The 27,693-nt window shown below is 39.2% G+C and overlaps 1 protein-coding gene across 4 annotated transcripts; it reads right to left on the bottom strand.

Annotated features, from left to right (window-relative positions):
- Positions 1-395: 395 nt before the first annotated feature.
- cacnb3a (calcium channel, voltage-dependent, beta 3a) lies at positions 396-26,744 on the bottom strand. 4 transcript variants are annotated; one of them, XM_080899291.1, is made up of 15 exons: positions 26,442-26,742; positions 25,491-25,583; positions 12,268-12,387; positions 11,098-11,188; positions 10,355-10,477; positions 10,105-10,220; positions 9,940-10,019; positions 9,823-9,842; positions 9,175-9,252; positions 8,038-8,096; positions 7,823-7,923; positions 7,132-7,283; positions 6,957-7,052; positions 5,792-5,962; positions 396-2,365 (listed from the first exon to the last, which is right to left on the bottom strand). In XM_080899291.1, the coding sequence occupies exons 2-15, from the start codon at positions 25,535-25,537 to the stop codon at positions 1,952-1,954; spliced, it is 1,668 nt and encodes a 555-aa protein (XP_080755417.1). In that variant the 5' UTR covers positions 25,538-25,583; positions 26,442-26,742; the 3' UTR covers positions 396-1,951. The 4 variants fall into 4 exon arrangements, with proteins under 4 accessions (XP_080755417.1, XP_080755416.1, XP_080755419.1 ...); XM_080899292.1 differs by lacking the exon at positions 11,098-11,188 and adding an exon at positions 5,524-5,569 and having other exon boundaries at positions 2,228-2,365; positions 26,442-26,744; XM_080899290.1 differs by lacking the exon at positions 11,098-11,188.
- Positions 26,745-27,693: the final 949 nt, after the last annotated feature.

Genomic DNA, 27,693 nt, shown 5'->3' with positions numbered 1-27,693 from the left:
AACTGTTTTATCAGTTGCTAAATTGGTCCGCATTGAAAAACATACTCTGCCAAAATATAACGAAAGGAGCTAATTGTTGAACTAAGACATGCAGGGCTTAGATAATCCACTCATTAGATCACAAATTAACAAAATCAAAGGCCTGATCTGGGACGGTTTTTTTTTTTTGTTTTGTTTTTTTCCCCCAGTGAGTGACTTTACTGTGGAAGAATGTCCTCAGTGTTAAAGGTGTGTGAAGAAATAAACAGATCTTTTTAGTAATCGTGTTGTTGGTGGTGCGAGGAGTGAGTAGCCCCAAAGACAAGACTATCACTACAAGACGACGAGGAGAGTCAGAATCGATGCATTACTAAAATACTTCAAAAGAAACAATCAGATTTCATGCAACACTTGCATAGATTTTTTTCTTAATTTTTTTTTCAATCATGCTGATTTTTTTTTCTCTTTAAAATATACAGAACACTAGATAGAGATACCTGTGACACATGGAAGCAGTAAACCAGGGTTTCCTATCAGCCGGCCGTGACAACAATCCACCCTGTGTAAGGAACAGAGTTGGGCCGCCGCTTATCAGCATCGCGTCCACCTCGTCGTCGGCTCACGGACTAGAAATGGCGCAGGAACAGAATGACGTGTCACGAGTGCTACAAGTCCTCGGGGAGCACGACACGGTCGTTACATGGAGCTGAGCGCGATGAGTGTTGTAGGACATACACCTGAGGATCCGCCTTTGTAAAAACCAGCTGTCTTATTGTATTTATTCTTATTGTATTCTAATTTTTGCGTCATAACTTTTGCACTGTCCACTTCCTGCTGTGACAAAACAAATTTCCCACGTGTGGGACTAATAAAGGTTATCTTATCTTATCTTATCTTAAAACTGCAGTACGCAAACAATGTTCGACACACAAAAAATATCCGAGGAGAGTGAGGTGGATGTAAGGGGAGTGAGATCAGTTTAGAAACTGTGGATGCTACAATCAATAACGTGCTACAATCGAATTTACGGGGCGATAGGTTGTGCGACCAAGTGGTGCTGGAGGTGCAAAAGGCATGCAAGCTTACATTCTCTGAAGCCTGGATTTGAAGAGGAGCTGCAGCTGTGCAGCATGTGCTTGAAATATGTGTATGAGTGGATGTAAACAAGCGTGTGTTTTTTTTGTTTTTGTTTGTTTTTTTGGCAAGGAATTCATCCTTTAAAAGATTTAAAACATTCCCTTTCATGGTTGTGTTTACATTCTCTGTGCCCATTCAAAGATTTTTTTTTCTTAAGAGAGTGATTGTGCAACAGCAAAGACGAGCGATGCCCAGAACGTACTGCACTGTAGGTGACGCTGACGCTGTACTGCAGCTTCATATCGATGACGTTTTAACTGTTTAGAGACTGTACAATGTCTCTCCAAAAATCTCCGTTCACCGAACACATGGATGGCAACAAACAAGTCCATATAAACAAAATCAAACAAATAAAGTAGCAGTGCCCATTCAGTATATACATTGGAATCAAATGCATTACTATTTCCCATAACTGATTCAGCGGTAGACATTCCTACGTTAGTTTATCCATAAAGGTCATTCACTTCCTGTTCTGACGTTAATGTGCAAATAGTCTTAAAATTATACATGCAATAGTAAAGATCGTTAAAAGTCTTAGGAATTTTAAGGCCAGTATATGAGACATCCTACAATAGAGAAACCTTAGGCAAAGCAGCTAAAGTTTGAGTTTGCGTACAGCTGGTAGCCTGAAACTTTTCCCTTTCAGAGGTGAGTAGGCCCCCTGGAAGATTGTGATTGGTCGATAAACTGGGCATCTGTTTGTGTTTGTTTCCAATTGGCACTAAAGTTTGGCGAATCTGGGAACAAATTTCATCTCTATGTTGCTAGTTTGGGCCTGTGCGGTGGGTGGAGGGCTTGGGGGGGGGGAGCTGGAGGCTGGAAGGGGCCCCTTGTCTCAGTAGGTGTCTCGGGGCCAGGGGCGGCTGCGCTGGCGGTTCCTCTGGTTGTGACCTTGCTGAGCTTCGCGCTGGAGCAGCCTGTCTTGTGACTCGTGCCCGTTGGCACTGTGGGCACCGCCCGTATGGCCGCGGTGAGAGGGGTACATGTCCCTATATGTGCGAGCGTGGCAGGGAGAGGCGTATTCATCCTCCTCATCTTCCTCCTCCTCTTCTTCCTCTTCCTCCTCTTCATCCTCCTCGCCCCCCCTGTGACAGGGGCTCCCCCTCCGGCCACGAGAAAGCGAGTCGCTGGCTTCGTCAGATGGCATAAGACTGTCCTGCTCCAGGGGGGAGTGGGCCTCCTCGCCGGCCTCCTCTTCCTCATCACCCTCCAAGCCTGCTGTCTCACAAGGCTGCGGCTGGTTCTTGTTCTGGATGATTCAAGTGGTCATGCAGGAAAAAAATACAAATAAAGGCAGAGTCACATCAAAGCTTGGACTCAGGATATCATCTCGAAGGAAAAACACAAAATAAGGCAAACACTACATCAATAAGGACTTTGAAGGAATTGTGGGAGTCTGTCTGAAAGGAAAATTCTGGTTTCTTTCTCATTATTTCCCACTGAAGTAACTATTTTGAGCCTACAGAAGACATTGAGCTCTCCAAGTCTCTGATCACAGTGTGATCAGATCAATGCCCAACCGTCGTTCTAAGTGGTCAGTTTTTATGTTTATTTTTAGTAGATTTAAATTAAGACTTTAAAATGATTCATACAAAATTGTTTCTTTTCTTTTCCATGAACAGCATAAAGTTAGCATTACCCTCAGAGACCAATAGAATATGGCAGACTCAAATCATTCCTCACATACCCACGTGTGCCTTTAAAAAAGCTTCTTACTGAACACAAAGTGACACCTACTGTAGGAGTTTAGGTACAGTTTAGACCACAGTCTTTGTTCTGTTTAAACAGGTGTCGAGTATTAAACGAGTATAAAGGGCAAAGGTGTCACTTTTATTTTTGCTGAAGAGCCGTGCCCAGTTTTACTTGATCTTGGTTAGTAAAACTACTGAATAATGACCAATGAAACAATGTATCATCTTTGTATCTTTGTGTTAGTGTTTGAAAAGGTTCAATCTTCACTAACAATCCCTTACAATCAGATAGGAAAAAGCCTCAGCTGTCTTAAGAAAAAGAAGTGCAATTTCATCACATTCAGATGGTCATTGCAAAAAAACCCAACAAAAACAAAACAAAAGAACTTAAGTGAAATATATATGTGATATCTTTGTCAGTAAAACTGCTGCAAAACTGATGACGATTCAGACCTCTTGCTCACATAAAAAGTTATAATGCGATCACTCTTAACACCGCAATACTTCCTGATACAAAATACAGAGAAAAGTCACAAAAATAATGCCGTGCATGTCTGCAGTTTTTACAATTTGAAAAGCTACCTAGTAGGCCACATTGGACCATTTGGCGGGCCACTTACAATTCCTTGTACATATCTTGGACACTCCTGCAATTCAATGCTACTTTTATGATTCTTTATATGGCCTGAGGACTGTGGGCTCTGTAATCTCTCTTCTACATCGGAATTGCATTAACAGTAAGTAAGAGTAAGACAACAACACAAACTATTGATATCAATTGATAAAAGATGTAAGTACATCCTCTACTGCTTGTGGTGCTATATTTTCTTATGTAACTCCAGCCCCACACCACCCTGAATTGGATAAATGGTAAAGAAAATGGATGAATGGATGGATATTCCAATGTAAAGTAAGCTACCGTAACCCAAAAGCTTAATTCCGTGACACAGAGCTGCAGAACTACAGTTGTGGTCAGAAGTTTGCATTGCACTTATAATCGACATGAATGTCATGGTAATATAGGGCTTTCATTTCTGCTAATGCTAATGATTTCTTTGAACTGTTATTTTTCCACAGTGGAATAATTGTACAGCATACATCTTTAATGAAAAAAATGAATGGGTGCACAAATTTTAATTTATCCAGTTTTTCCTGTAATCCACACAGGCTCAAATATATACATATTACACATATTTGGTTAAATGTTCCTTAGCAAGATTCACCTCGACCTCATGCTTTTGATTGTCATCAACAACCTTCTGCCATAATTCTTGCCTGGACATTTGACCACTCTTCCTGGCAGAATTGGAAGAGTTCATAAATTTTTTTGGTTTTCTGGCACAGACCCGACTTTTAAACATATTCCACAAGGTTTCAAAATGTATTCCAGACGCTTAATGTTAGCTTTATCCAGTCCAAAACCATTTTTGATGTGTGTTTGTGATCGTTGTCCTGTTTGATCACCCAATTATCTTCATGTTTCAACTGTCCAGCTGTGTGTTGATCTGAGGTAAAGGTGAAGAATTTGCATGTAGTCTTCTTCTTCATTTTTCCATCCACTTTGTGTAATGCACCAGTACCGCTGACAAGAAAACAGCCCCAGAACATGATGCTGCCAGTGTATGTATATGTTTGAGCCTGTATATATACTTCTGTCCCTGTGTGAATTAGAGAAAATTCAAAATAAATTCAAACTTGTGCACCTACTTGGCACTGCTCGAATTATTAAAATGTTTGCTGTGCAACGATTCCACCCTGGAGAAAGAAGCCAAAATGACCATGACATTCATGCTCATGATGAGTGTATGTAAACCTCTGACCACAACTGTAGGTAACATTAAAAAAAGCCTATATAATGACCAAAAAACTCCTATTTTTACTAAAATTGCAAGCAATAGCAAATGTGATGTATAACCTCAGAGATATTGTGGCATTTTCTAAAATATCAAGGTATAGAAAACTGGGATTACTTGTTCTTTAATCAACCTGCAGTCAGTGTCATAAACCGCAGGTAAGTAAACTGCAGAAATAACACAGAGCTGAGCGACATAAAAGGGTGATAGTGTTCATAAGTGGCATGCAGAAGTGCAGCAGTGTTGTTATCTTCAAAGTCCTTTGTTTTGTCGGTGTGTGTATAGATTAATACAACAGACACTGAACAAAAAAATGCATGTGAAACGGCTGAATGGATGTTCAGGAAGTTCCTCTTGGAGGTAAAAAGTTATTTTGCCGATGCTGTGGACTCATTTTTTGTGTGTAAATTTGCATTTAGTTCAGGTGAAAGCATCGTTTAAGCACCCATCACTCGCTTTAATTAGCATCATTCAGGTAGCTTCATGTGCCACAGTGAGCGGGGACAGCATTCACAAAGCATGCTTGGAAACTGAACACAATAGGGAAAGTTAGATTTAACAAAACCAATATATTTCAATTGTAGTATTAAAATGGAGACAGAGCTTAGCTACTTTGTGAATAAAGCTTGTGGAGCAGTGATTCACCTGAAACCATCCAAGTAAAGGAAAAGAGGCAGGATGCAGTAAATTAAAGACAAACAACAGCAGAAAAACAAAAACACACCAGGTCTAATCTTTTCTGAGAGTTGAATGAATAAAATGCTTTTCATTCACTGTCTCAGCCGCAGGGTCGTGTTCGGGTGTCGGAGGTGCGCAAGAGAGGTGCAAATATATATACATATTATATAAACCCTACTACTCACCCCAGTTTGTACGCGATCATTCAATTAATTCCTGTGTTTCAGAAAACTGCAAAGATGTTAAGCATGGATGAGTGAGAGGACAGACAAGACAACTGGAGACAATTAAACAAAACACAGGAGTGAAGCCTGAGATGGGAAGAGCTGGCAAAGACAGTGACAACATACAATGTGTTCAAAAAACAAGGCTCGTTGTCAAAAGTCTTACATTATTTTAAAAGCGTATTTTTACGCTCTCCTGATTTATGTACACACTCAGAGACAAACTTACCTGTAGGCTAGAGATGGCAGAAGGCGGGGTCATGAGGCTCTGCTCCAATAGTGGATTAAGAGGGGTGTTTCCTGGGAGGTGAGTGGCACGCCAGTAAACCTCCAAGTATTCAGCCAAATGCTCACAAGCATCTTCCAACTGGTTCTCATCCAAAATGACATCAAACATATCCTACGAATGTACAACATGAAAAATTAAGACTGTAACTCAGTGGCATTCTGTTAGGACAAGCAGTGCTTGCATTATTAAATCTAGAAATAAAGTAAAATACATTGAAACATTCCAAACTATAGCGATCTCTCTCCTTTCATCTCAGACAGTGCTGTCATAAAGCACCTTGCCTGTCAATTAATGCGCACCCAGTCTGTACATTACTGCCATCTTGTGTTAGGTAGTTGGCTATTGTCGCTGAAAGCTGTGCTTATTTCATGACATAGCAAAGTGTAGTCGTCTCCTTCTCTGAGGGGGTATCTGTTTCCTGCTAACAATAACTGCTGCTAGGCAAGCTGAGAGGCCAGCAGTTTTTTTTCTGGTGGTTTGCGCATGGGCACTGCGGATAAACCTCTGGTCTTTGATGGTAATCTAAGGGGAGAGCAGAGTGCGAGGCAAGCTGCCGCTGGTCTGCTTTCACTGCTTCAAGATCAGTTATGACCTGCGCTTTGTGTGGAAACACAGCTAGCATTAGCAAATGAACGGGCTTCAGTGATAGCATTATAGCTTCAGAGGAGTTTTCTCTTGCTAATCACCTTGGCCAACTTCTGAGATGTAGAGGAGATGGCACGTGAAAACATTTTTAATAACTTCAATACATTAGAAAGGAAAGCAATGACAAGGCAGCTCTGACCATGCCTGGTCTAATAAAACAGGCAAGTTGAACAGGCGCAAGCTCAGGAGCACTTTGAGATTAGCATCTATGAGAATGTCTGAGTGCAACAAGCTTAACCAGCTGTTTTGCTAAAACTACACCTTTATTTTTCATTCGTATTTTAATCCCCCTGTAGATACTAACAGTTAACCATGCCACACACTGCTTAAGCCTTTAATTCAGATGATTTTTTTGATATTAAATATTTTAATATACTTTTTGAAAAATCAAAAAAATAATTTTACATGATCATGTAAAATGTCCAAACTGTATGGACTTATTACAAACTGTAGCACTCACAGGGGGGCACTGAGAGAGTTTGTCTGCAGCCATCATCTGCACATTCAGGTGCTTGCTCTGAGACTTCCCCCTGGATTTGATCAGCCTCTGGAGCACCTGAGAAAAAGAAACAGATGGTGTAAGAAACCAAGAAAGATAAGACTGCCTTAATCTAATGTTCATGAGCAAGGTGTACCTTTGGTGAGGAAACTTTAACATAGACAATGATGGGTGCAAGGGAGGTTTTGGCGAGCTGTGCGGGATGGTTGATGGTGTCTGCGTCCAGAACAACCAGTTGCAGGGTTTTGGCGAGTTCAAATATCCTTTCAATCTCACTCTGAACCTCAGCTGCACAGACAAGATACATTACATTATCAAAGTTGATTCCCTTCCCTAAATGTAAAATAGAGGTGGCCAACCTCAAAATACAACAATTTTGGTTTGTCATTAAGTGTGAACTGGATAAGATCTTCACCACTGACTCTGAATGCACTCCATTGTGCATGCTACTTGGAGTAGCAAACGTCAAAATCAAGGGGAAGTTTGGAAAGCAGCTCTATGCACTGTTAACATTCTGTGCAAGGAAATGTGTACTTTTGAACTGGATCACGGACACGGCCCCATCTAAGACTCAATGGCACCGGATGATACTGGAATGTGTGTCACTGTGGATTCTCTATTTATTTATTTGTATTCTTGAGCCGGGTTGTTTGTTTTGTCTGTTTTGTTTTATTCTGTTATGTTGGTTTTGTTTTGTTTAATGATGGTGTCAGTGTAAAGTTTAAAACTCAATAAATACATGGAAGAAAAAAAAAGTTGCTTCCCTTCAAAAAAAGAAAGAAAAAAGAAACTTGTGGAACTTTCATACTGGCATCAGCATAGCTTACCTAAGCTCGAGCGAGTGTTGGATCTCTCCATTATGGGTCTTTTGTTAAGGACAGATCTCTTGGCTAAGGACAGGTCGGCAGTTACACGGGTGATTGAAATTCTGTGGACAAGTTGCAAAATGCAGGTAAATATACACTGAAACTCTTTCACTGAAATAAAGGCCTGGCTTTCACCAACTACTTGATTTATTATATAATCTCCCCATTTTACTGACCTTCCCTCAAATCTGTGTTTCAGGAAGTCAAAGAGAGCTTTCTGCATCATATCTGTCACCTTTGGGAACATAAGAAAAACAATTAATTACAAACACATTATAATTAAAAGGCTAAGACATCCTGCTTCCTCTTATTGTTTTTCAAATGTATGCTGCTAGAGTTGTTCATGTTAGTACTAAACATGGTCAAATCAAATAAACCAAAATGTTATGCTTCAGACTGCTCTTAACATTTGACTCTGGACATTTTTTTCTATTCTTGGCTTGGTACGATATCAGTGAAAGTGGATCCACCCCTCCACCTGCTAATCAGCCAATCAGAAGAATGCTATTTTGAAGGGAGGATGGCAGGAGGTAAAACAGCTTCTTTCAGGGAGTGGATAAAATGTACTTAGCACCAAGGCCCAGTTTAACATAAATAAAGATTATTTTAAGATCTGAATCCTGCAAAGTGGTTTTAGTGAAGTCAAAGATTTATAAGTAACTAAAAAGTAAAATTCTGAAAATTACCAAAACAGTTCAAATAAATAAACAAAACATAAAATGTTTGGGTTACTACAGTAAAGCGTACTAGGTACACTTGTTAGACTGTTCGCTAAATGTCTAATTAGCCAATCACATGGCAGAAACCCAAAAAGTCCACTTGAGTCAAAGTACAGTTACTTCATAAAAGACAAAAGCTTGAGTACAGGAGTCATGAAAACAATTACTTGTGCAAACGGATGAAACTGTCTACTGAAAAATAACTTATGAGTAAAAAAGAGACATAAACATGCAACTGTATCAATAGTCCAGCTTTGATGAAATTCTTGATCCTAATTTCCTAAAAGTAGTAAGTAGTGTTAATTACAGACTGCATAATCGTCCAAATTTCCAAAAACTGTAATGGCTGTCAAATGGCCCTTAACAAAGTATAAATTCAGGGTCTGAGGACTTTCATAAATGCAAAATCACAGTGTCATTTTCTCATTATGTGTGTAGACTAAATAGCAAAAAAGTCATCATTTAATATTTGAATATTTTCCAATAACTTTCAAAGGACAAATTCACATGAGCTAATAACGAACGCAGCAGTGCAAATAGTGCAGAGGAAAGCAGTCGTTCTGTCTGCTGGAGGTGAAATGGGGAGAAGCTGACCTCATAGCCCTTCAGCGATGGTCCCACGAGAACCACCGGCCTCATAGAGGGCACCACATCATAGGGAGGGACATGTTCCTACCAGAAATAGAGGAGGACAGGAAAGGGGATAAAGAACAGCGAAAAAAGGGGTGAGAAATGATGGGAGTTGGGTTTGGTTGTTGTTTTTTACCCTCATATTCAATCAAACAATGACCGAAAAACCAGTATTAAGACCTGAAGTTATTTAAATGCATTTTGGTTTTATAATATTACATAACAATAATTACTGGTATTAGTTAATCAACTAACCTGACAATGAGACAGGTGACAGAAAAGGGATTGGTTAGTTGTAAAATATTTAAAGGTTTTGCTAAAATCACTCATTTTAAGATCAGGTGCTTCCAGTGTACTACTGCAGTGATTATTTTAATATTAACTCCATAAAAAAACAATTAAGCAACCTCCTATACTCACAATCTGTTACACCAAGCCTGCTTGTAGTTTCTAATTGTATAACCTATTTTTGTTTATTTTCCATGGCCTCTCTTACTTTAGGGAATTCAGTATTATCTTCTACAAACTCTGTGTTGTTTAGAGTGAAAAATTAAAAAAAAAAAGCATGAATTATAAGCAAATTCTACATCATCATAAAGTACCAGAACCTACCTGTTTTTGCTTCTGTTTAGCTTGTGAAAACAAGAAAATAGCAATCAGTGACAGAAACTGATAAAAGACAGCAGAAGCTGCTTTTTGTTTCAGGACCAGAAGGTTTGCTGTACTTACATTCACCTGCAGATGGCGGCGTCGTCCTCCAGCTCCCTGTCACCATGTCTCCTAAACTTGAGGAGTTACCTCCTGTTTTCCTGCAGAAGCAGCAGCAAAGACACATTGAATTACCGAAGCTGTTTTGTGGAAATAGATCACCTGAGATGAAATGAAATAGCCGACCTCTGTTTCTGCTCCTGTTTCAGTCGCATTGCCTCCAGTCGTAGAGGGCTGGGGATGAAGGTGATGTCTGCTCCTTCTTTTACTAGCCGGCCGATCCACCAGTCATTATTGTACTTCTGTTAAATTCAGTTCAAAAGTAGCACTGGTTTACATACAGCATGTGTCTTGTTTTAATATAATGAAAGGGCATATTATTATCATTATTATTAGTAGTAGTAGTACTAGTATTATTCAAAACAGATAATCTCACTTCTTTGATGTGCAGGAAGTCTTTGGCATCGAAGTTGACTGCAGCTCCTTGGACTGGACAGTCCTCATCCAGAGCTCCACAGTAACTCACATTCGTCTTTACTGCAAACGCTACAGGTTTGGACTGTGGTGTCAACAAATAAGAACATGAAGAAGACTTGTCAGTGATCCAAATGCTCTGCAAACATGTGAGACTCGAGGACAAGAACAGAGTGCAATAGATCAACTCCTTGTTACTTGAAAACAGACTTCCTTTGATTGAATCTGTTAGGTCTATAGTATAAACCTATTTGCTGGAACGTTAAGGACAATCTGCTACACAGCAAAAAGCAAGACTCAAGGCACCAAAGTTCTCTGGTTACTCATGCATGAGGGAGACCTGGCTGGAGCCAAGCGTCGTTCCACCACTTGACCTCTGTCAGACTCTCAGCCAGGCTCCCCATAGCACTCCTTTTATTGTAGTTACATGAATATGCATAGGGTCATTAACATATAGCATCTTACATAGGTATACATGTGAACAAAGAATACTGTGTGTGTGTGTGTGTGTGTGTGTGTGTGTGTGTGTGTGTGTGTGTGTGTGTGTGTGTGTTACTGCTGATCAAAGGGTCATATAACATGAAGGCAAACATCCTTGGTCAGGAAGAGGGTAGACCCCCCCCCCCCCCCCGGTGAGGAAGTCCAGCAGTTCATCTAAACAGAAAAGCACTTAGACTAGAACAGACGTAGCTACGTTAATCCTACCATAAAACAATTAAGACAAGATGCGACCTCTTCCCATGCTCCCAGGATGTAGGTGTGCATTCTAGTGGAATACACACCAAGCCTCTGTAGCCTGTTAAAGATCACACAACTTATCACTACACAATTGATTATACACCTCTAAGAATATATGGTTAAATGTTTCCTAATACAAATGACAATAATAAAATCTAAACCCAACAGAATCAGCAACCAATCACACAGCACAAAAGATGGTGACCAGACTAGCAGATTATCAAAGGATGTGACCGGGTGGTAATATGCCAAATATGTGGCTCAAATAGGAACGCACCAATACAACATTTACATTGGATAATGGTCAGATCCTAACTCAGAAATCAGTGACAGTGATTGTGCACATGATGTCACATGATGTCACCTTTCATATTGTTCTGTTTACTTCACCGCACAACAGCAGCAGCTAGCAGAAGCACTAACAGCAAAGCGTTAGCAGTTTAGATGCCTCCTTTACCAACAACCCGTCTTTCTAATAACAATTTTTTTAAAGTTATGTCAACACCCTGCTTGTTTGCTCACTTATTATATTCAGTCAGAAAAGTATCAGGTAGAAGCTGGTGCAAAAACTTGTTGGAAAGCTTTTAATATGGTTACAGTAGCATAATGTGTCATAGTCAACTCAAATAATATTATTTTGCTCCAACTGTCCTCTGAAAAGTAAACTAGCACAACTGTAAAAGACAAAGGTACTTAGACTAGTGCAAATACATTTGACAAATCCATTAGTTATCTTGGGCCTGTTGTTGCTTATTTTTTACCAATTAATATCAACTCATTAAAAATATACTCTTGGTTACAGAGTTAGGAAAGATATGTTTAAAATTAATAGTGATGCTTCCATAGACATAACAAATGACTTCCTGCCTCTTTCTCATAGTGATGAACAAAGTTTGATAATTTAACGCTAATTTAGCGGTATCAAACAGCACAAACGATGAAAAATGATTAGATTTTCAGATTTCTTTGTAAAAGCACCGACATTAACATCTCCTTTGCTGACTTTTACCTACAACCTAGACTCTTCTACTTCAAAATTCAACTGGAGAGATAGAGCCAAATGTTTCTTAGATATTTTCGTTCATAAACAGTCTAAACACAGCAATGTGTAGCTACGATAATGACTGTATGGTGTACCTTAGCTCTGTCGAGCTGCTGTTGTGCCTGGCGCTCGGCTTCACGCCGATACGCCTCGCGGTCCTCCTCTGCTGACAGGTCTGAATCAGATGGTCTACTGGTGTACGAATCAGCTGACCCCTGTCGGGAAAGAGTGACATGATATTAGTGGCACAGTGTTTAATAACTCAGTGAGTCACATGAAGATCATCCAGTCATGTTAACATTACTTAGGCTGTATTACTGTTTGTTTTTTCTTTCATCTGCTTCTCCCTTTTAGCGTTTGTTTGAGTGCAGGTGTGCATGCAAATATGTGCCTGTACTCATGAACACATTCATGTGTGTGCATCTACAAAACAATGCGTTGCTCTCCCACACCAGCCATCTTCTGAGAGGCCAAATATAGCACAAAGGAGGCAAGAGCTTCCTCTTCTCTCCTGCTTGGCCCCAATCCAGTCCATCATCCCCCACAGTGCAGCATATATACATCATTTATTCCCCTGTTTATTCTCCAAGGACATCTCCTCATTAGCAAAATATATGCTGGTTATCATTTTTCATTGTAGGACACATACCAAGGATGGCTAGCATGTCATGCTGAGGGCGAGGGATAAAGCAAACAAAGAGCTATTTTACACAATAAGTAAAATAGTGAAAATAGCTTCATAGGTCCTTCTTTTATTCACAAAAAACTCTAATTTTCTTAAAATAGCTGCAACCATTAGTCAATTAATTAATTAGTCAATCAACTAAAAATGAACAGGGAAATATTTAGGTAAACATTTTAATCAGATTCCAGTACCTCAAGTGTGACGTTTTCTGGTTTTTCTTGATCTCATGTGGGAGTAAAGTTAATATTATGGTTCTGAACTGTTAATGGAAAAAAAGGCTTTTCAAAATAGCCCCACAGATTCAATCAATAGTAATAATAACAATTGCAGTTTGTATACAATGTACAAATGGACTTCCACAGTAATAGTTTGGTTACTGCGTGTCCCTGTGAGCGTGTGAGTTCTCCTATATTTGGCTTCTCTTAAGGAACTCAGTCCTGAATCTGTCAGCAAAAAGAAAACCAAGTCAGAGGAGACAAAATACAAAGGGGGTTCTGGCAGGAGAGAAAGAAAAATCTGTGGTGGTGGTCATGAAAACGCTCAGGTAAACCTCTCTAAATGACATGATCAGCCATATTGTTGTAAATAAAACAAAATGTTGAGAAACTAAAAAACAGCAGAAATACAGTTCACTTTGGTTTTCCTCTCCTCCAGAGTGCAGCGATTCAGTCCCGATCATCCATCTTGCCCACATATACAAACAGATCCTCTGGAGGACCAATTAGCAACAGCAAAACAAAAAGAAGTACAGGCACATAATATAGACACACACACATACACAAAGTGTCCAGACATACCCCCCCCCCCTCCACAAAACAAAACAAAACAAACAAACAAACAAAAAAAGAACCAGCCAGCACCTTTGCTTTCTCTGCACTTCAAAACGCATGCATGCAATCCAAAATAAATCATCATCTACAGTACCACTGCAAGCGAACACCTCTGCCCGTTTCTTTTTTTGGTGTGGTGGTGTCTGTTAGATAACTAGATCTGATTTCTAGCACTCAGAAGCTCTGCAAGGCAACACTGCACCAGTGCCAGAGAGCAGCACCGTCAGAAAAAAGGAGGGTGAGAAAGAACGGGTAGAAACAGACAGCGAGAGAGAGAGAGGGGGGGGGGGAAGGGGGGGTGAATACTGTTGACAAGACATACTGAAAAGAGGATGTTTACGAGTGAGTGATGGAGATGCGAGAGGTTTTATGCAACGATAAAGACAGGCTATCTAACGGGAAAGATGAGATTAGGACAGAGTAAAATGCTGTGAAGGACTGGAATGAGACCTACATATCTTTCCTTACTGCAGATACACGAAAAGATGGGAAACAGAGGGAGGTGGAGGTGGTGGTGGTGGAGGGAGGGACCGTGACCACATGAGACAGACGCACACAGATACCGGAGAGAATTGCATACCTGGCTGATTAGCAGGACGGCGCTAGAGTCTGATAAAGACATGAATGTGAATTTTCTCACTCTAACAACGATCCCTGTCTTCACTGGGAATGCTCACAAACACACACAGACATAAAAGCGGAATAAATATGGTGGTGGGCGCAGAGGAAAGGTGTTATGTCAGAGTGCCTTTTAATGATGTTAGAACACAGAGAGCTTTTCGTTAATAACGTTTAGACAGGGGAGCATGCACCTGTGCTGCACACTCACTAACTTACCAACTGTTAAATTCTCCAAAGAGCAGCTTTACCACCAACGTCTTTTAGGTGAAGCTTGGCTGCATTGCAGAGTGTAACAATATAAGAACATCCTTATTGTGTTTTCTAAGGATGTCTTGTTTTTTGTTTCTGTTTTTTTGCTGCTAATGTCCCTGTCTGCAGACTAAATTTAACTCTGTTCCTTCCTACTCTGCTTCTGTGATTATTCTTCACACACTGCAACACTGATGGCCCCAACTCCACAGGGAGGGGCCAACAGGGAAGTGTGTCATCTAACTAGTCGAGTCCTCAGAGGGCCAAGTCATCCTACAGGCTAGGGACCGAACAACAGAGGATTTCCACACTAATTTGATTAGGCGGATTTCACTTATACTGTTCTGTTCTTTCCCCCCCTCCTTCTGATAAGACATGTAGAGATGTCTTTACTACTGGCTCAAGACTAATGAATTTCTTAGCCATGGTAGAGTAACTTTACAGAAGCACAACCCCATTAACAACAAGGAACAACTGATTATTGATTTATGATGTTGATAAATCTTATTAGAAGAAAAATGTGGCTTTTGAGCTGCTAAATACGAGAAGGTGGCATAAACTCAGTTAATCTGATATTAGACATCATGTGTACATGTGTTGTGGTAACAAAGCAGAAGCTTTCTTTGGATTAAATTACATGTGGGTTCGTCCCTATGATGTGAGTCTTTAATATTATGTGTAGTAATTTGAGCTGCCATTAATACAAAAATTGGGTGTATATTTTACGCAAGTACCTCCAAAAATCAGATGTAAAGTTATTGACTGTATTAACCCTATTAAAATTTTATATTTTACCCTTTTTCACCTTCATTGACATAATTTATCACTTGTTTACTTGTTCTCCCAAATTTGATTTCAATGTGAAAATCCAGTCGCTACATGAAGTTTAAGGTTTACAGGCAGCAAAACCTTGGGAAACTCACATGACCTTACCATTGAAAACAAAGACCAGTAAACACAAGCTCCAGCTGAGACTGATGTGAAGGTCTTTAGTTTTGAAGTGACTCTGTAATTAGTATTGGACAAACTGAAAGTTTGATCTCATTAAATGTATAATAGTGTCTCGTCATCCTCTTAAAGTCTGGGAAAAATCCATCCAATAGCTGTTGAGTAAATCCTGGCAATCAGCAGGCTGGCATCCATCCCTGCTGCCATGTGGCTAACACAGCAAAAAACAATGGATACCTGCCCTCTGTTTTGCTGACAATAGTATTTCACAGTATGCCATAGTGGTATTATTACTGCACAAGTGGGCTTTTACACGTTGGCTCATACTTCTGTCAGGAGTGTATACAATACTTAAAAAAAATTTAATTCCATTATTATTTAAAAAATTAAGCAAAAATAAAGCGAAACCACACAAAAAATTTTAAATTATCTCATTTTGCCTCTGTTAACAAAAATGACATTGTGCCTGTTATGTTTTAAAAAAGAATCTGTTGGTCTTGACTAACACGATATCTTTGCCTCACCTGAAAAACTACAAAAAGCAGACACAACCTCTATTTTGATCACAACTCATTTTGAAGCTTCTCTGGTCTCTTTTCTTTATCCTCCATCTGTCCTTCCTGTTCTTGAATATAGTGACAGCTGTTAACAGACTGTTGTGCTACTGTGTAAACTGCTGTTCTTCAGTGTTCATATCATGCATAAAATGATGCCCTGCACATATTTAAAGTGATGTTAAGTGAACAGAATTTGTTAATCAATACTTTAGATATTCTCTAAACATCTCATGTGATGGCAGTTGGTCCTGAAAGCTGTCATGCACGCACATACATAACTTTCCTCCTTAAAAAGAAACTGTGCAATTTAAGAATGTCTGTGTGTTTTTGCGTTTTTTGCAAGGCCACTATTAAACATAAAATCTCAAGTGAGCCCTAGGACCAGGGCTAATGCAAACCGAAGAAGCTGCTAAATAATCAAATTAAAACTTAATTTCAATGTCAAGATCAAGTCGTACATGGTGCCAAACATGTTTTTTAAAACTGTGTCACATTGTAACTCCAGTGTTTTCCCCAGGCTGAGATTTACAGTTTAACAGTTCTCCCTAAACGCCTCACTTGTTAACTCTGACATCATTAGCCATTTCAGGGCTCCAAATGCTCCTTCTGTTCCCAAAAGCAAACAAACACTGAGGCACCAATGAGGCTTAAGAATGGTCCAAATTCTTTCAGCTCTAATAAAATGATGAGTGTAGCTGTTTCAGGTGTTACTGTAAAGTTTAACTTGACAAAAACAGGACGTATGAGTTTAATCTAGCTAGCTGGAATCTAAAGATGATACACCGTGTTCTGACTGAAGGACTGGGCAATAAAGTGATAAAGATAGTTAATGCGAAATAGGTTTTCCGTGATATGAGACATAATTAAAGTCTATAGAACGTCTGTGTTTTGAAGGACAACACAAAAGGCCAATGATAATGAGAATAGTACTGTGCCAAATCAATCAGGTGGCTGGAACAGAGTTGGAGCCACATCAGGTTAGACTGAGGAGTCTAGGAGGCGTGGGCTACCACAGCTGTATACACCAGCACAACAACAGAAAATCAAGCAGTGCCATCCCTGCACAGCTGACAATTTACCTGCACAATGCAAGACTTTACAAGACTCTTTCTCCCGTAACATGCCTTATGACAAAAACGAAGAGACACAGATGTATCACAAATGCAAGCGCCTGTGTTATGGTAACACCTGATGTCAGTAAGTACAGTCAAAAACACAGAACTTTAGCAGCTGATTAATGTAACTGACCCTTGTTACTAACTCCCTGGCCATAAACACACTGAGTGTAGAGAGTGTCACACTTCTCTACTGCATCAGATTTCATCCGATCCGTGTATGAATCTCGCTGCCCACCTCACTGCGACTGTACTGCACTCCCTGGGCTGTAATTTTTTTTCCATTTATTTTTTGCTTTGGAGCATAAGCCAACCACAGTTGAGTGAATATGAGTTTTTTAAATGTTCTCCTTTGTTTACATTTTAGCGTTTCTTACATTTATACTAAGGATATTTAAACAGAATGCTTTGTTTGTTTTTTGTCTTATTTATGTTTTTGTTTCCAAACAATTTAAACCAGTTCGAATCTATACAAATTAAGAGGTTTTATTTAATAGTTTTAGCAGATTTAGATTTCATTTTGAATGAATCTCTATGTATTTATTTGGAATTGACAAATAAAATGTAGTTTTTCATTTAGATTTTATTTTTAAGTAACACTTTAAGCTTTTAACTCGTCAGATTAAAGATATAATATTCTACAGCAGTGGCCCCCATGGACCGGTTTATGTCTGACAAAATTTTCATGGACCAGCCTTTAAGGTGTTGCGGATAAATACAACAAAATAAAAACCAGTACTGGTACCCCCCAAAAAAGAAGATTTATTCATAACACACGGGAAAAGACCCATGGAAACCATGTTAAAGATAAAAACGATAAAAGAAAATAACGGTAAAAACCGATAAAAACCCTGAAAACCATAAATTTCACACCCAAACCTCAACTTTTTTTTTGGGATATTAAGAAAGTAAAAAAATATCACACTGCTTTAGACGTAAACAAAAACCTTAAACTAAACACCAGTCACATTTAGAGGGTAATTTTGGTTGGACTCTTTGTATAATGATATCCTACTTCGTCGCTAGCTACAGAGCTATGGTTAGGCCAATATAAACACATTAGCAAAGGAAGCTGTGGGATGACGGTTAAATGCTCTCAACAGAAGTACATATTGAGGGTCTCGAATTGAAAGAGAAAAATACCATCATATGGCAGGCAGAGCAGGGCGATATGACCAAAAATATTTATCACGATATACATTTGAAAATCTGCGATAACGATATAACTGACGATATAATTGACACTAGACAAAATACTTTACAACTCCTTAATTCATTAGTGCAAAAAAAAAAAAAAACATCAACGTATTTTCACTTAAACAAGCAGCTTTTTTGAAGTGCATTAAAATTATATAGCTTAGCAAAGTCGTACTGAAACATTTGACAGATTTTCGAGCGACCGTGTACCACATAAAATCGTTTCGAGGTCAGTAAACACAACCAGAATTCATACATAAGGCACACGGGATTATAAGGGGCACTGTCGATTTTCAGAAAAATCAAAGGATTGATTTTAAGTGTGCCGTATTTTCCAAAAAACACGGTAATAACGACGGCCCACTAGCATGCGCTACCAAAAATAGTGCTTTGTTGTGTATCTGACGGATGAAAGCTAAACCAGTTCCACACCACTGAAGTTGCAGCATTTTTACAAACCAATTCTGGTTCATCCGTTTCATTTAACGATCCACTTTCGCTCTTCTCATTCTGCGTCGCTGCCATGTGCGTATGTAAACAAAGTTTTACCCATATTCTATCGCGATATTTCATTTTCCTATCGTTGCCCAACGTGAACGGTATGATATAGCCCAGCCCTAATGGCAGGTATAAGACACAGAAAACAGACAAAACTTTAACCAAGACGATGCCTAAAAGGAGCCTTCTGAGGCTGAAAAGGTCATGATTCTACGTTTCGTGTCTACATTGAGTTTAACAGAAAATCCAAAAATCCAAATGATTTTCAAAGTGTATAGATCAAATACATACAGAGAAATAAAATGCAGGGACAGCATGCTAATGCAAATTTCTATGGTTTTATTAAACCATAGGTAGCAGATTATCCAGAGCAGCAGCAAAATACATTATTCAGCATGCTGAAAACCCTTTCCCTCTTTGCAAATATTCTGAGCAAAAACTCCAGCAATCAGGATATCCAGCAACCAAATATCTAATTTCAAAAAGTGTTCGATTAGCTGTGCGGTCGTAATTCAACGTCAGCGAGTTCCACGAGCTACAGAGCTCTCTGAAACACACTGCAATAAATCAGTCTGTGGTTACATCAATATGGAAGGCAAGATCAGGCATACTGCATGTCAAACTGCAAAACTCAGAAGAGGTGTGAAGAGCAGCTGAGGCAATCATAAAGTCAAACAGGTGAACGAATGAGCGAAACAACGAGCATGAAAGAGGAAGACAAAGCAAAAGAGAGACAGGTGAAGCGGCTACAACATGATCCTTTAGAGATGTTAGGAAATCAATAGAAGAAGAAGAATCTAACTGTATTATAAGTCTTTGTACTTACTCAGTTGATGTGGTGATGGTGATGCTGCCAGTCCCTCCCTCTCTATAAACTACATGCTGCGTGCAGACAGACCGCACTATGTCCCATCACCTTACCTCACTACAACCTGCACTGGAGCAGACACCGGCAACACCTTTTTCTATTCTTACCTCATCACATCACAACACAACAACGAGTGCAGCTTTTGCGTCACCTGATCAAACCGCCTCTTTAAATTTACATCACATTCTTACTCATTTCCATTACAGTCCAATTCATCGGAGGAGAAACTGAAGAAACTGCTGTTATTATCATGCACTCCCTGAAGATTTCTCCTCTGGTCTCAAAGCCTCGCGTCCTACATATAACACATACATCCATACTGCTTATTGTATCCTGCTGCAGAAATGAGTCATACTCCACTGCTCCTACATAGACACCCCACCCCTATCACAGACAAGAAACTATCTGCTCTGTTTGTGAATTTTACTCCTTCTGCATAAAACACTTTGTCATATCAGCAATGGGAGCAGGAGGAGGCGGGGTGCCTGTTGTGCGTGCAGGGAGAAGGTAATGATTGAAAAGAAACCAAAAAGGTGCTCGTGTGAACACTGAACCCACACATCACATCGCCCGAGGCCTTCAAAATGAGAGTCATGAATATTTTAAACCGTGCAATATTCTCTGGAAATCTGGAGATTGTCATTAAGCCTCGCGATCTGGATAACTAATGTCCCCTTCTGAAGAAGATGTCTGCTCAGCCCTTTCCCCCCCCCTTCATCTTCTTCTTTTTCTCACGCCTCTCAGTTACACTGTTCCTCATTCGATCGTGGCTTAAGAGTTGGGAGTTCGCCTTGTAATCGGAAGGTTGCCGGTTCGAGCCCCGGCTTGGACAGTCTTGGTCGTTGTGTCCTTGGGCAAGACACTTCACCCGTTGCCTACTGGTGGTTGTCAGAGGGCCCGGTGGCGCCAGTGTCCGGCAGCCTCACCTCTGTCAGTGCGCCCCAGGGTGGCTGTGGCTACAATGTAGCTTGCCATCACCAGTGTGTGAATCTGTGTGTGAATGGGTGGATGACTGGTTGTGTAAAGCGCTTTGGGGTCCTTAGGGACTAGAAAAGCGCTATACAAATACAGGCCATTTACCATTTACCATTTACCAAAAGAACAAGACTGTGGATATAAGGGTGTCTGGTGTCATCTGGTCTATAAAACACTCACAAAACAGTGCAGAAAACCCTAAAGTGATGGAAGTTGCTATAACGTAATACAACACAAAGGGTTTAAAATGCTAAAATTTGGCACCTTTGATTAAAACTAACTCAATCGGTTAAGGATACTACTGCTTATTATTAGTGTAATAGCTTCAGCTTTACTTTGAGAGATTATCTGACCAACTGACTTTTCAAGGTTATTTTTGTTAAATGTTTTCTCAAAGTGCACGGAGTCAGAGTAAAAATTGATCAGCCAGGAATCAGAATAGTCTGATTTTCAATGTTCTGAGTCTCACATATGACACAAACATTTTTGTCTATGCACAGTGGTGTGAGCAAATAATCACTTGCACACTCACAGTCACAGTAAACTGTGGCGGAACCGCCACAAAAACATTTCTACACTGAAATCACCTTCACCCAGCCGAGCATGGACATTTAAAGAAGCTAACAAAGGGGAAAGTAGCTGAAGCTTAAGCTACCCAGAGCTCAGATCCAGGCGCAAAAACAAACAAACAACAACAAAAATGCAGCAACTGTGTGAAAATGTAACACAATGTGTGAAAAATGTTTTTAATACATCTGTTCTAAAAGTGCAGCAGCCTCGGTATGAGCAGTCACAGGATCAAAGCAGTAATGAGGAAAATTATAGAGACAAGCAAAATGTTGTAATGAAAACAACGTAAGCGCCTGACAATTGCTTTGTTAAAGAAATATGTTGCACCTTCTTTTGTTTGGTAAAGTAAAATATGTCAGATAAAGGTGAATGTATATCGTCTTATCTTCAGTTAATTATTTATGCCTCTTTCCAAGAAGCAAAGGTCTTTATTTTCAATTAGTTAACTTAGTGTACTGGGGGTAGGCGGAAATTTGTAAAGTTTAATAATATATTTTGTTATTAAAATTACATTTTGAACTGATTTTTTTTTTGTAAAGGCTGTCAATTATAGTTTTCAAAAGAAAATTGTAATTGACAAAATCATAAAGAGACAAGTAACTTTAATCTTCATCAGGACAGAAAAACCTAAAGTAAAAAGTTGCCATTCAAATCTAATAAAATAAACTGTTAAAAACTTAATAAACAATAATGTTTAAAGAGCCTTTTTATCTATTTGTTTAATTTACCTCAGTTTACCTGACTTTTTCCAGGCCTGCTACGTTTCCCTTGTAAAGGTCCCTTGTAGGTGGAGTTAATCAGTGTAAGTGGGAGCACCTGGCTGGTCTCCCTGAAACATTTACAACATTTGCTTCTTATTTGGTCTGCTTTAGCCCTGTTAGCTCGGAGTTTATACTAAACAACACCTTCCACTCATCATTCAAACACTCATCCCACTGCTGACACACTGATAATACTGACTAACACACCTCATATTGCCAAGTATGGTGCCGATCTGTTTTAATTAATACAGTTGTGCACTTTTGAAACTGTCCTCCTATTTGTCACAACTTATGAGTTGGACCACGACAATGGATGTGGTAAGCTGGCAAAATAAGTACACTTTCTTACATCTTTACTAACAAGTTTTAGATAAGCTGCAACACTAGTGAAACTGCTGTGTACCTCTATCTCTGCTGCATGAGTGCAAAGGCATGGCTGGCTCATACGTTTCCTGTTTTAGCTGCTGTTTGGCTCTATTGAGACCATCTTTCAAAATTCACACTCAAATTTTTATTCAGGATTTTTTCTGTCTTTGCAATATTTCTGATAAGGGTGCGTTGGTTGTTGGTTGTGATGGTTTATTTTTATTCTTTAGGGAGGGGACGTCGGGAATGGCAGTTAAATTGAAATATAATCTACAAACAACCATCACTGATAATAAATATATCTATGGGTGTATTAGGCAAAGTGCACTAAGGTGAATTATTGTGAAGCGCAAGAACTTGCCTTTGGTATTTTAAGTGTGCTGCTACTGATATATTTATGTTCACAGTAAATAAGATTATGAGCACATGGCTTTTACTGTTAACAGAGTATTTCTACTTCTCCTAAAATAATAACTCAGAATACTTGCTCCACTCCTGTCCCAGATAAGGAAAGTTGGGAGAAGTAGCAGATGATAAACTGTAAATCCTCGTATTTCAAAAATGGGAAGTGGTTACCTAAAGTCCCAATAAAGCCCCAATTCCAAAAATGGTGGAATGCCATGTAAATGTATACAAAAACAGAATACAATGATTTGCAACTCTCATAAATCCTTATTCACGATTGAAGATAGAAAACGGAAATATTTTAAGAAAAATCATTAGCTCCTTTTGAATTTAATTGCAGCAACATGTCTTAAAAACATTGGAGTGGAGGCAGCAAAATGTTAAAAAAGTAAATGGTACTAAAAGAAATGGCTGGAGAAACATTTTGTATCAGGTTTAACCACAAATACATCAGTAATATGACTGGGTATAAAAAGTATGTTAGAGAGGCAGAGTTTCACCAATATGCAAAAAAAAAAAAAGTGAAACATGTTCTTCAATGTAAAATTTCCAAGACTTTGAGTATATCATAATCTATAATATCAAAAGTAACAGATTTTTGGAGAAATCTCTGTGTGCAAGGGACATCGCTGAAAATCAATACTGAGACCCTGTGATATTCAGTCCTGAACACTTCCAGAAATCGCTGTTTGAACACAGTTCTCTATACTATCTACAAATACAAGTTAAAGTGTGATCATACAGAGATGCAAAAATGGCTTAAAAAGGACTGAAACACAGTGGAAAACTGTTTGGCTGTAATAAATCAAAATTTGAATTTAATTTATTATTTGTGTTTGCTTTGTTTGTTTTTAAATCATATGCTATCATCCAGAATTTTATTTTATTTTTTTAAAGACTCAGCAAGACGATGCTTAAAGCATTTAGCACATCATGAACCAAAGAATACAATAACGATAAACCAGTATGGTTGAGCAGCTAGGATCCTCTATCAGACAAAAATGGGTCAACACTTCCCTCCCAAAGGTCCAACAACTGGACTTCTCCGTTCCAAGATCTTTACAGACAGTTAAAAGAAGAGGGGATGCTGTGGTAAACATGGCCCTGTCCCAACTTTGACAGGTCTCGCTGTCACCAATTTCAAAGCGAGCTAGTGTTTTTTTTTTTTTTTTGTTGTTTTTGTTTTTCTCAAAATGCTACATTTTCTCAGTTTTACACATTTGATTTGTTTCGTTACACTTCGTTTATTGTAAATAAATGTGGGTTTTATGAGTTTTGCAAATGATTGCATTCTGTGTCATTTATATTGCAGATAGCATCCCAACATTTCTGGAATTGGGTTTTTTGTTTCTGTTAATGCATCTTAAAACCAAATTCCAAAACGGCACATGACAACTAACTTGAAAATACATGGGAGGAGCCGACACATGGTCCATGTGATTCCAACCCTCAATGTTCCACAAAACCGAACAACAGAGCACCTTAACGATATTCAACTTTGCTGTAAGAAGCTTTTTAATTTGACTTCAAAAGAGGGTGCTCCACCTTTTTTTTTTTTTTTTTTTTTTTTTTTTTTTTTTTTTGGCAAAAACACTTTTCTATGATTAACTCCAGCACATTGCAGATACAAGCTAAACATCTGGTTTTCTCATATCTGCCAAATTTGATAGTTTTGCTGAGTGGCAACGATCTCAAGTGATCTATTACGCTAAATAACCCAATACATCACAATGACTTCATATTTCAGATGATTTGTTCACAAACTGTAACAAGTTTATTTTTCTAAAGTAAAATATTAAAATTTAAAGTAGTAAGTAAAACAAATTTCATGTCATCAGTATACATATATATTCATGTCAGTACATCGTATTGACACGCAAAGACACATTTTTTTTAAAAAATTTATTTATTTTTTAACTAATTTCTCGGTTTCTGGAACACCATCTATCAGATTAACACAGTTTAAAATAATTCATGTTCCAGTTCAGCTGTTCAATATATAGCCTTTCAACTTAAAGTCAATATGATCATCTGAGAAAATCTTTCCCACCCCTTGCCCATTTCTACAATCCATTCAAAATGGCTATGCAGCAACATCACATGGAGAATCCTTTTGTTTCCAATTACAGATACCTTTTTTCTTAAATAACACTAAAACTCCATCGGAGTCTTCCACACTTGTCTGACCTGAAAACATTAATTAAAAAAATACTGTGCTGTGTTGGGATTTTGGTTGAACCTTTTTCTTTTTTCTTTTCTTTTGTCAAGCACTTTGCTACCCTCTACTGGGCAAAGCAACCTCTGCAACTGAGGGAAAAGCGCTGTGGATGAAGATGCAGAGCAGAAACTGTCACACTGATACGAACAAAATAAGTAGAGAATCATGCAGGTATTTTAACACCCCCATCCCCACCTCCACCAACAGCAAGAACAGCCTATACCTAAAAAAAAAAAAAAAAAAAAATATGCAAGAGTTGCGTTACTGCCAACCAGACACTTCAGAGACATTGGCTCTGATGACAAATTTCAAGCACCTTATAGCTTTATTCCAACATTTAGAGCACACCATGACCTATATTTTCCACAGAACCTACACCTTTTTCCACCCACTAACAATCAGTGTGCAATAATGGGCCTGCAGTGAGACAATCCAGGCACAAAAGGAGCTTTTACCTGTCGTTTGATGAAGCTGGACGTAGTGTCGGAGGATGTGCTGCCATCTGAGCGTTTGAAGCGGCTCTTGCGCTTAGGCAACTTCCGGGGCAGCTGTGAGGAAGAAAGAGATGCACACGGGTGAAGAGATAAAAAGGGGAATGGGTAGATGGATGGCGATAGATAACGGGATGCAACAACTCTCTAGCAGTAATACTGGCAGCAAGGCTGACTATAATTATTTCAGTGCTTTAGTTACTAATTATTTTGTAGATTTGTATTATTCATACAAAAAATAAATCTACTGCTGGCTTTTAAGGACTGCAAAAGACAAAATGTATGGTCATTAAGTGCAAAATAGCTGCTTTGCACCAAAGCAAGCAGTAACTCTGCCAGAATCACACATATTTCAGGGCTGCCTTTATTCGGCTTCACATGGTGGTTTGATTAATGCAGAGAGCCCCATCAAACTGAGGAGAAAGCCTTTCAGATTCAGGCTACAGGTGAGTCCAGAGTCACGGCCTGCACATTTGCACCAATATCCTGCATGAAAGTCCCATAATGTTACTGGTGTGTGCTGGTTTCCCTGCACTGGAGTGGATGAAGCGTAGCACGGAGGGTAAAAATGCACTGAAATAAATAATAAAGCATCAATGCAAAGGCCTGATCTGCGAGTTGAGATCAAAACAGCAAATGCATCGACACCCAAGGAGGTGTTAAACTGTGTATCTGTGTTTAATAGCCATAATATGAGGATACATGACCGTTCACCGGCTCAAGCATCAATCTGCAGTTTCTGAAAAGGCGGAGGTGAAAAAAAGGGAAAACGGAAAAAAGTAGCTCGCTGCCAAAACGCGACGCCTCAGATTGAACAACAAGTAGCATCTGACACACTAATTACCCATTTTCCTCTTTTCTCGGTGAAGACAGAGTTAGATGCGAGAGAAATGGGAGTAAAGTGAGCGGATTTACCTGGAAATAGTGCGACTGGGAGCCGGTTTCCACGGCAGACAGAGGGTCTACGGGCGATTTGGACATTTTGACTTGCACCATATATTGAGAGCGCAGGGAGGCGGGATGCACATAGACATGGGTTACTGGAGGAAACAAGAGGCATCAGATACAGTGAAGAGAGCGAAGAAGCGGGAGGGGGGGAAACGGACACTAATATCCAAACTCAGCTGACGGGAAGGCTAGCTCATACTCCCGAATAAAAACAAAAAAGTCTGTGGCGGAGAAACGTAAAGGGAGTGGGGGAAAATACAGAAGCTAAAATAAACCGTTAACGCTGAAGCATCAGCGCACGAGCGAACCGTACAGGTCCGTACTAAGTGTGAGACTCTGCCGGGGGTGTCGGCGTTGATTAAAATGACACAAAAATCAATTCAGACCTGCTTACAGGCAACATTTGGCTTCTTTCTTTTTTAGAAGTGCCTGGCTTCAAACAAACGCCGTGTTCCTTCTCGTCTGTGCATAATATTTGCTTGTCAAAGAAGGATTCAAATAGTTGAAACCGCAGTCAAATAAATGTGGAACCTTCAAAGAGGGCAGCTTTGAAGTCATATTTTAGAGGAGAGGTGGATTTTAGTTGAACGGGTTTGTTTTTCTTTGATCACCTTTGCCTCAGTAAAAGTGGTACTTTCTCACGAGGCATCATTTATAGTGCTTTATTGGTGATTGATAATAATTTATAAATACATTATAGGTCATTTAGGAGCTATTAATCACAGATACCCAGCAGTCTAATAGATTACGTAGTGTGAACTTGGATTATATGAAACCTAGTTAAGATCATTTCAAAATTAATCCATCTGAAATCAGTAGGTTTAGATTAATGCAGGCGTGCAAGCCAGGACTGGCCTGCTAAATGTTCCAGTATGATCGACTAAGATGAGATAAGATAAGATAACCCCTTATTGTCATTGCACAGTCATACCTAGTACAATAGTACAACGAAATTGGAAACTGTCCCACGTCGACACTAGGCACAACTAAACACAACACAACACAACACACCTTTGCAACGTGTAAAAACTGAGGCTAGACTTTGCATTGCAATTTGCACCAGGAAGCGCTGTGGTGCAAGTAATGTCTAGTAATGAGAGTTTTGTCATAAATTTAGGTCACTTTTGCAGCTTTCTTCTTTTAAAACCTTCTATACCACACTCAAGATTGACGCTGATGTGTGTCTTTAGGTTAGATAGTTAAGATAATAGTATCTCTT

The sequence above is a fragment of the Rhamphochromis sp. 'chilingali' genome (genome assembly GCF_963969265.1).
Source record: "Rhamphochromis sp. 'chilingali' genome assembly, chromosome: 12".
Classification (NCBI taxonomy): Eukaryota; Metazoa; Chordata; class Actinopteri; order Cichliformes; family Cichlidae; genus Rhamphochromis; species Rhamphochromis sp. 'chilingali'.
This window is presented reverse-complemented; position numbering and strand designations above follow the sequence as displayed.

Coding starts and splice junctions, on each gene's coding strand:
- cacnb3a (XM_080899290.1), bottom strand. CDS start 26,522: ATGGTGCAAGTCAAAATGTCCAAATCGCCCGTAGACCCTCTGTCTGCC. Junction 12,388..25,490: donor CCAGCTTCATCAAACGACAG/GTAAAAGCTCCT, acceptor CTTTCCCGACAG/GGGTCAGCTGATTCGTACAC. Junction 9,843..9,939: donor GCCGCCATCTGCAGGTGAAT/GTAAGTACAGCA, acceptor TGTTTTCACAAG/CTAAACAGAAGCAAAAACAG.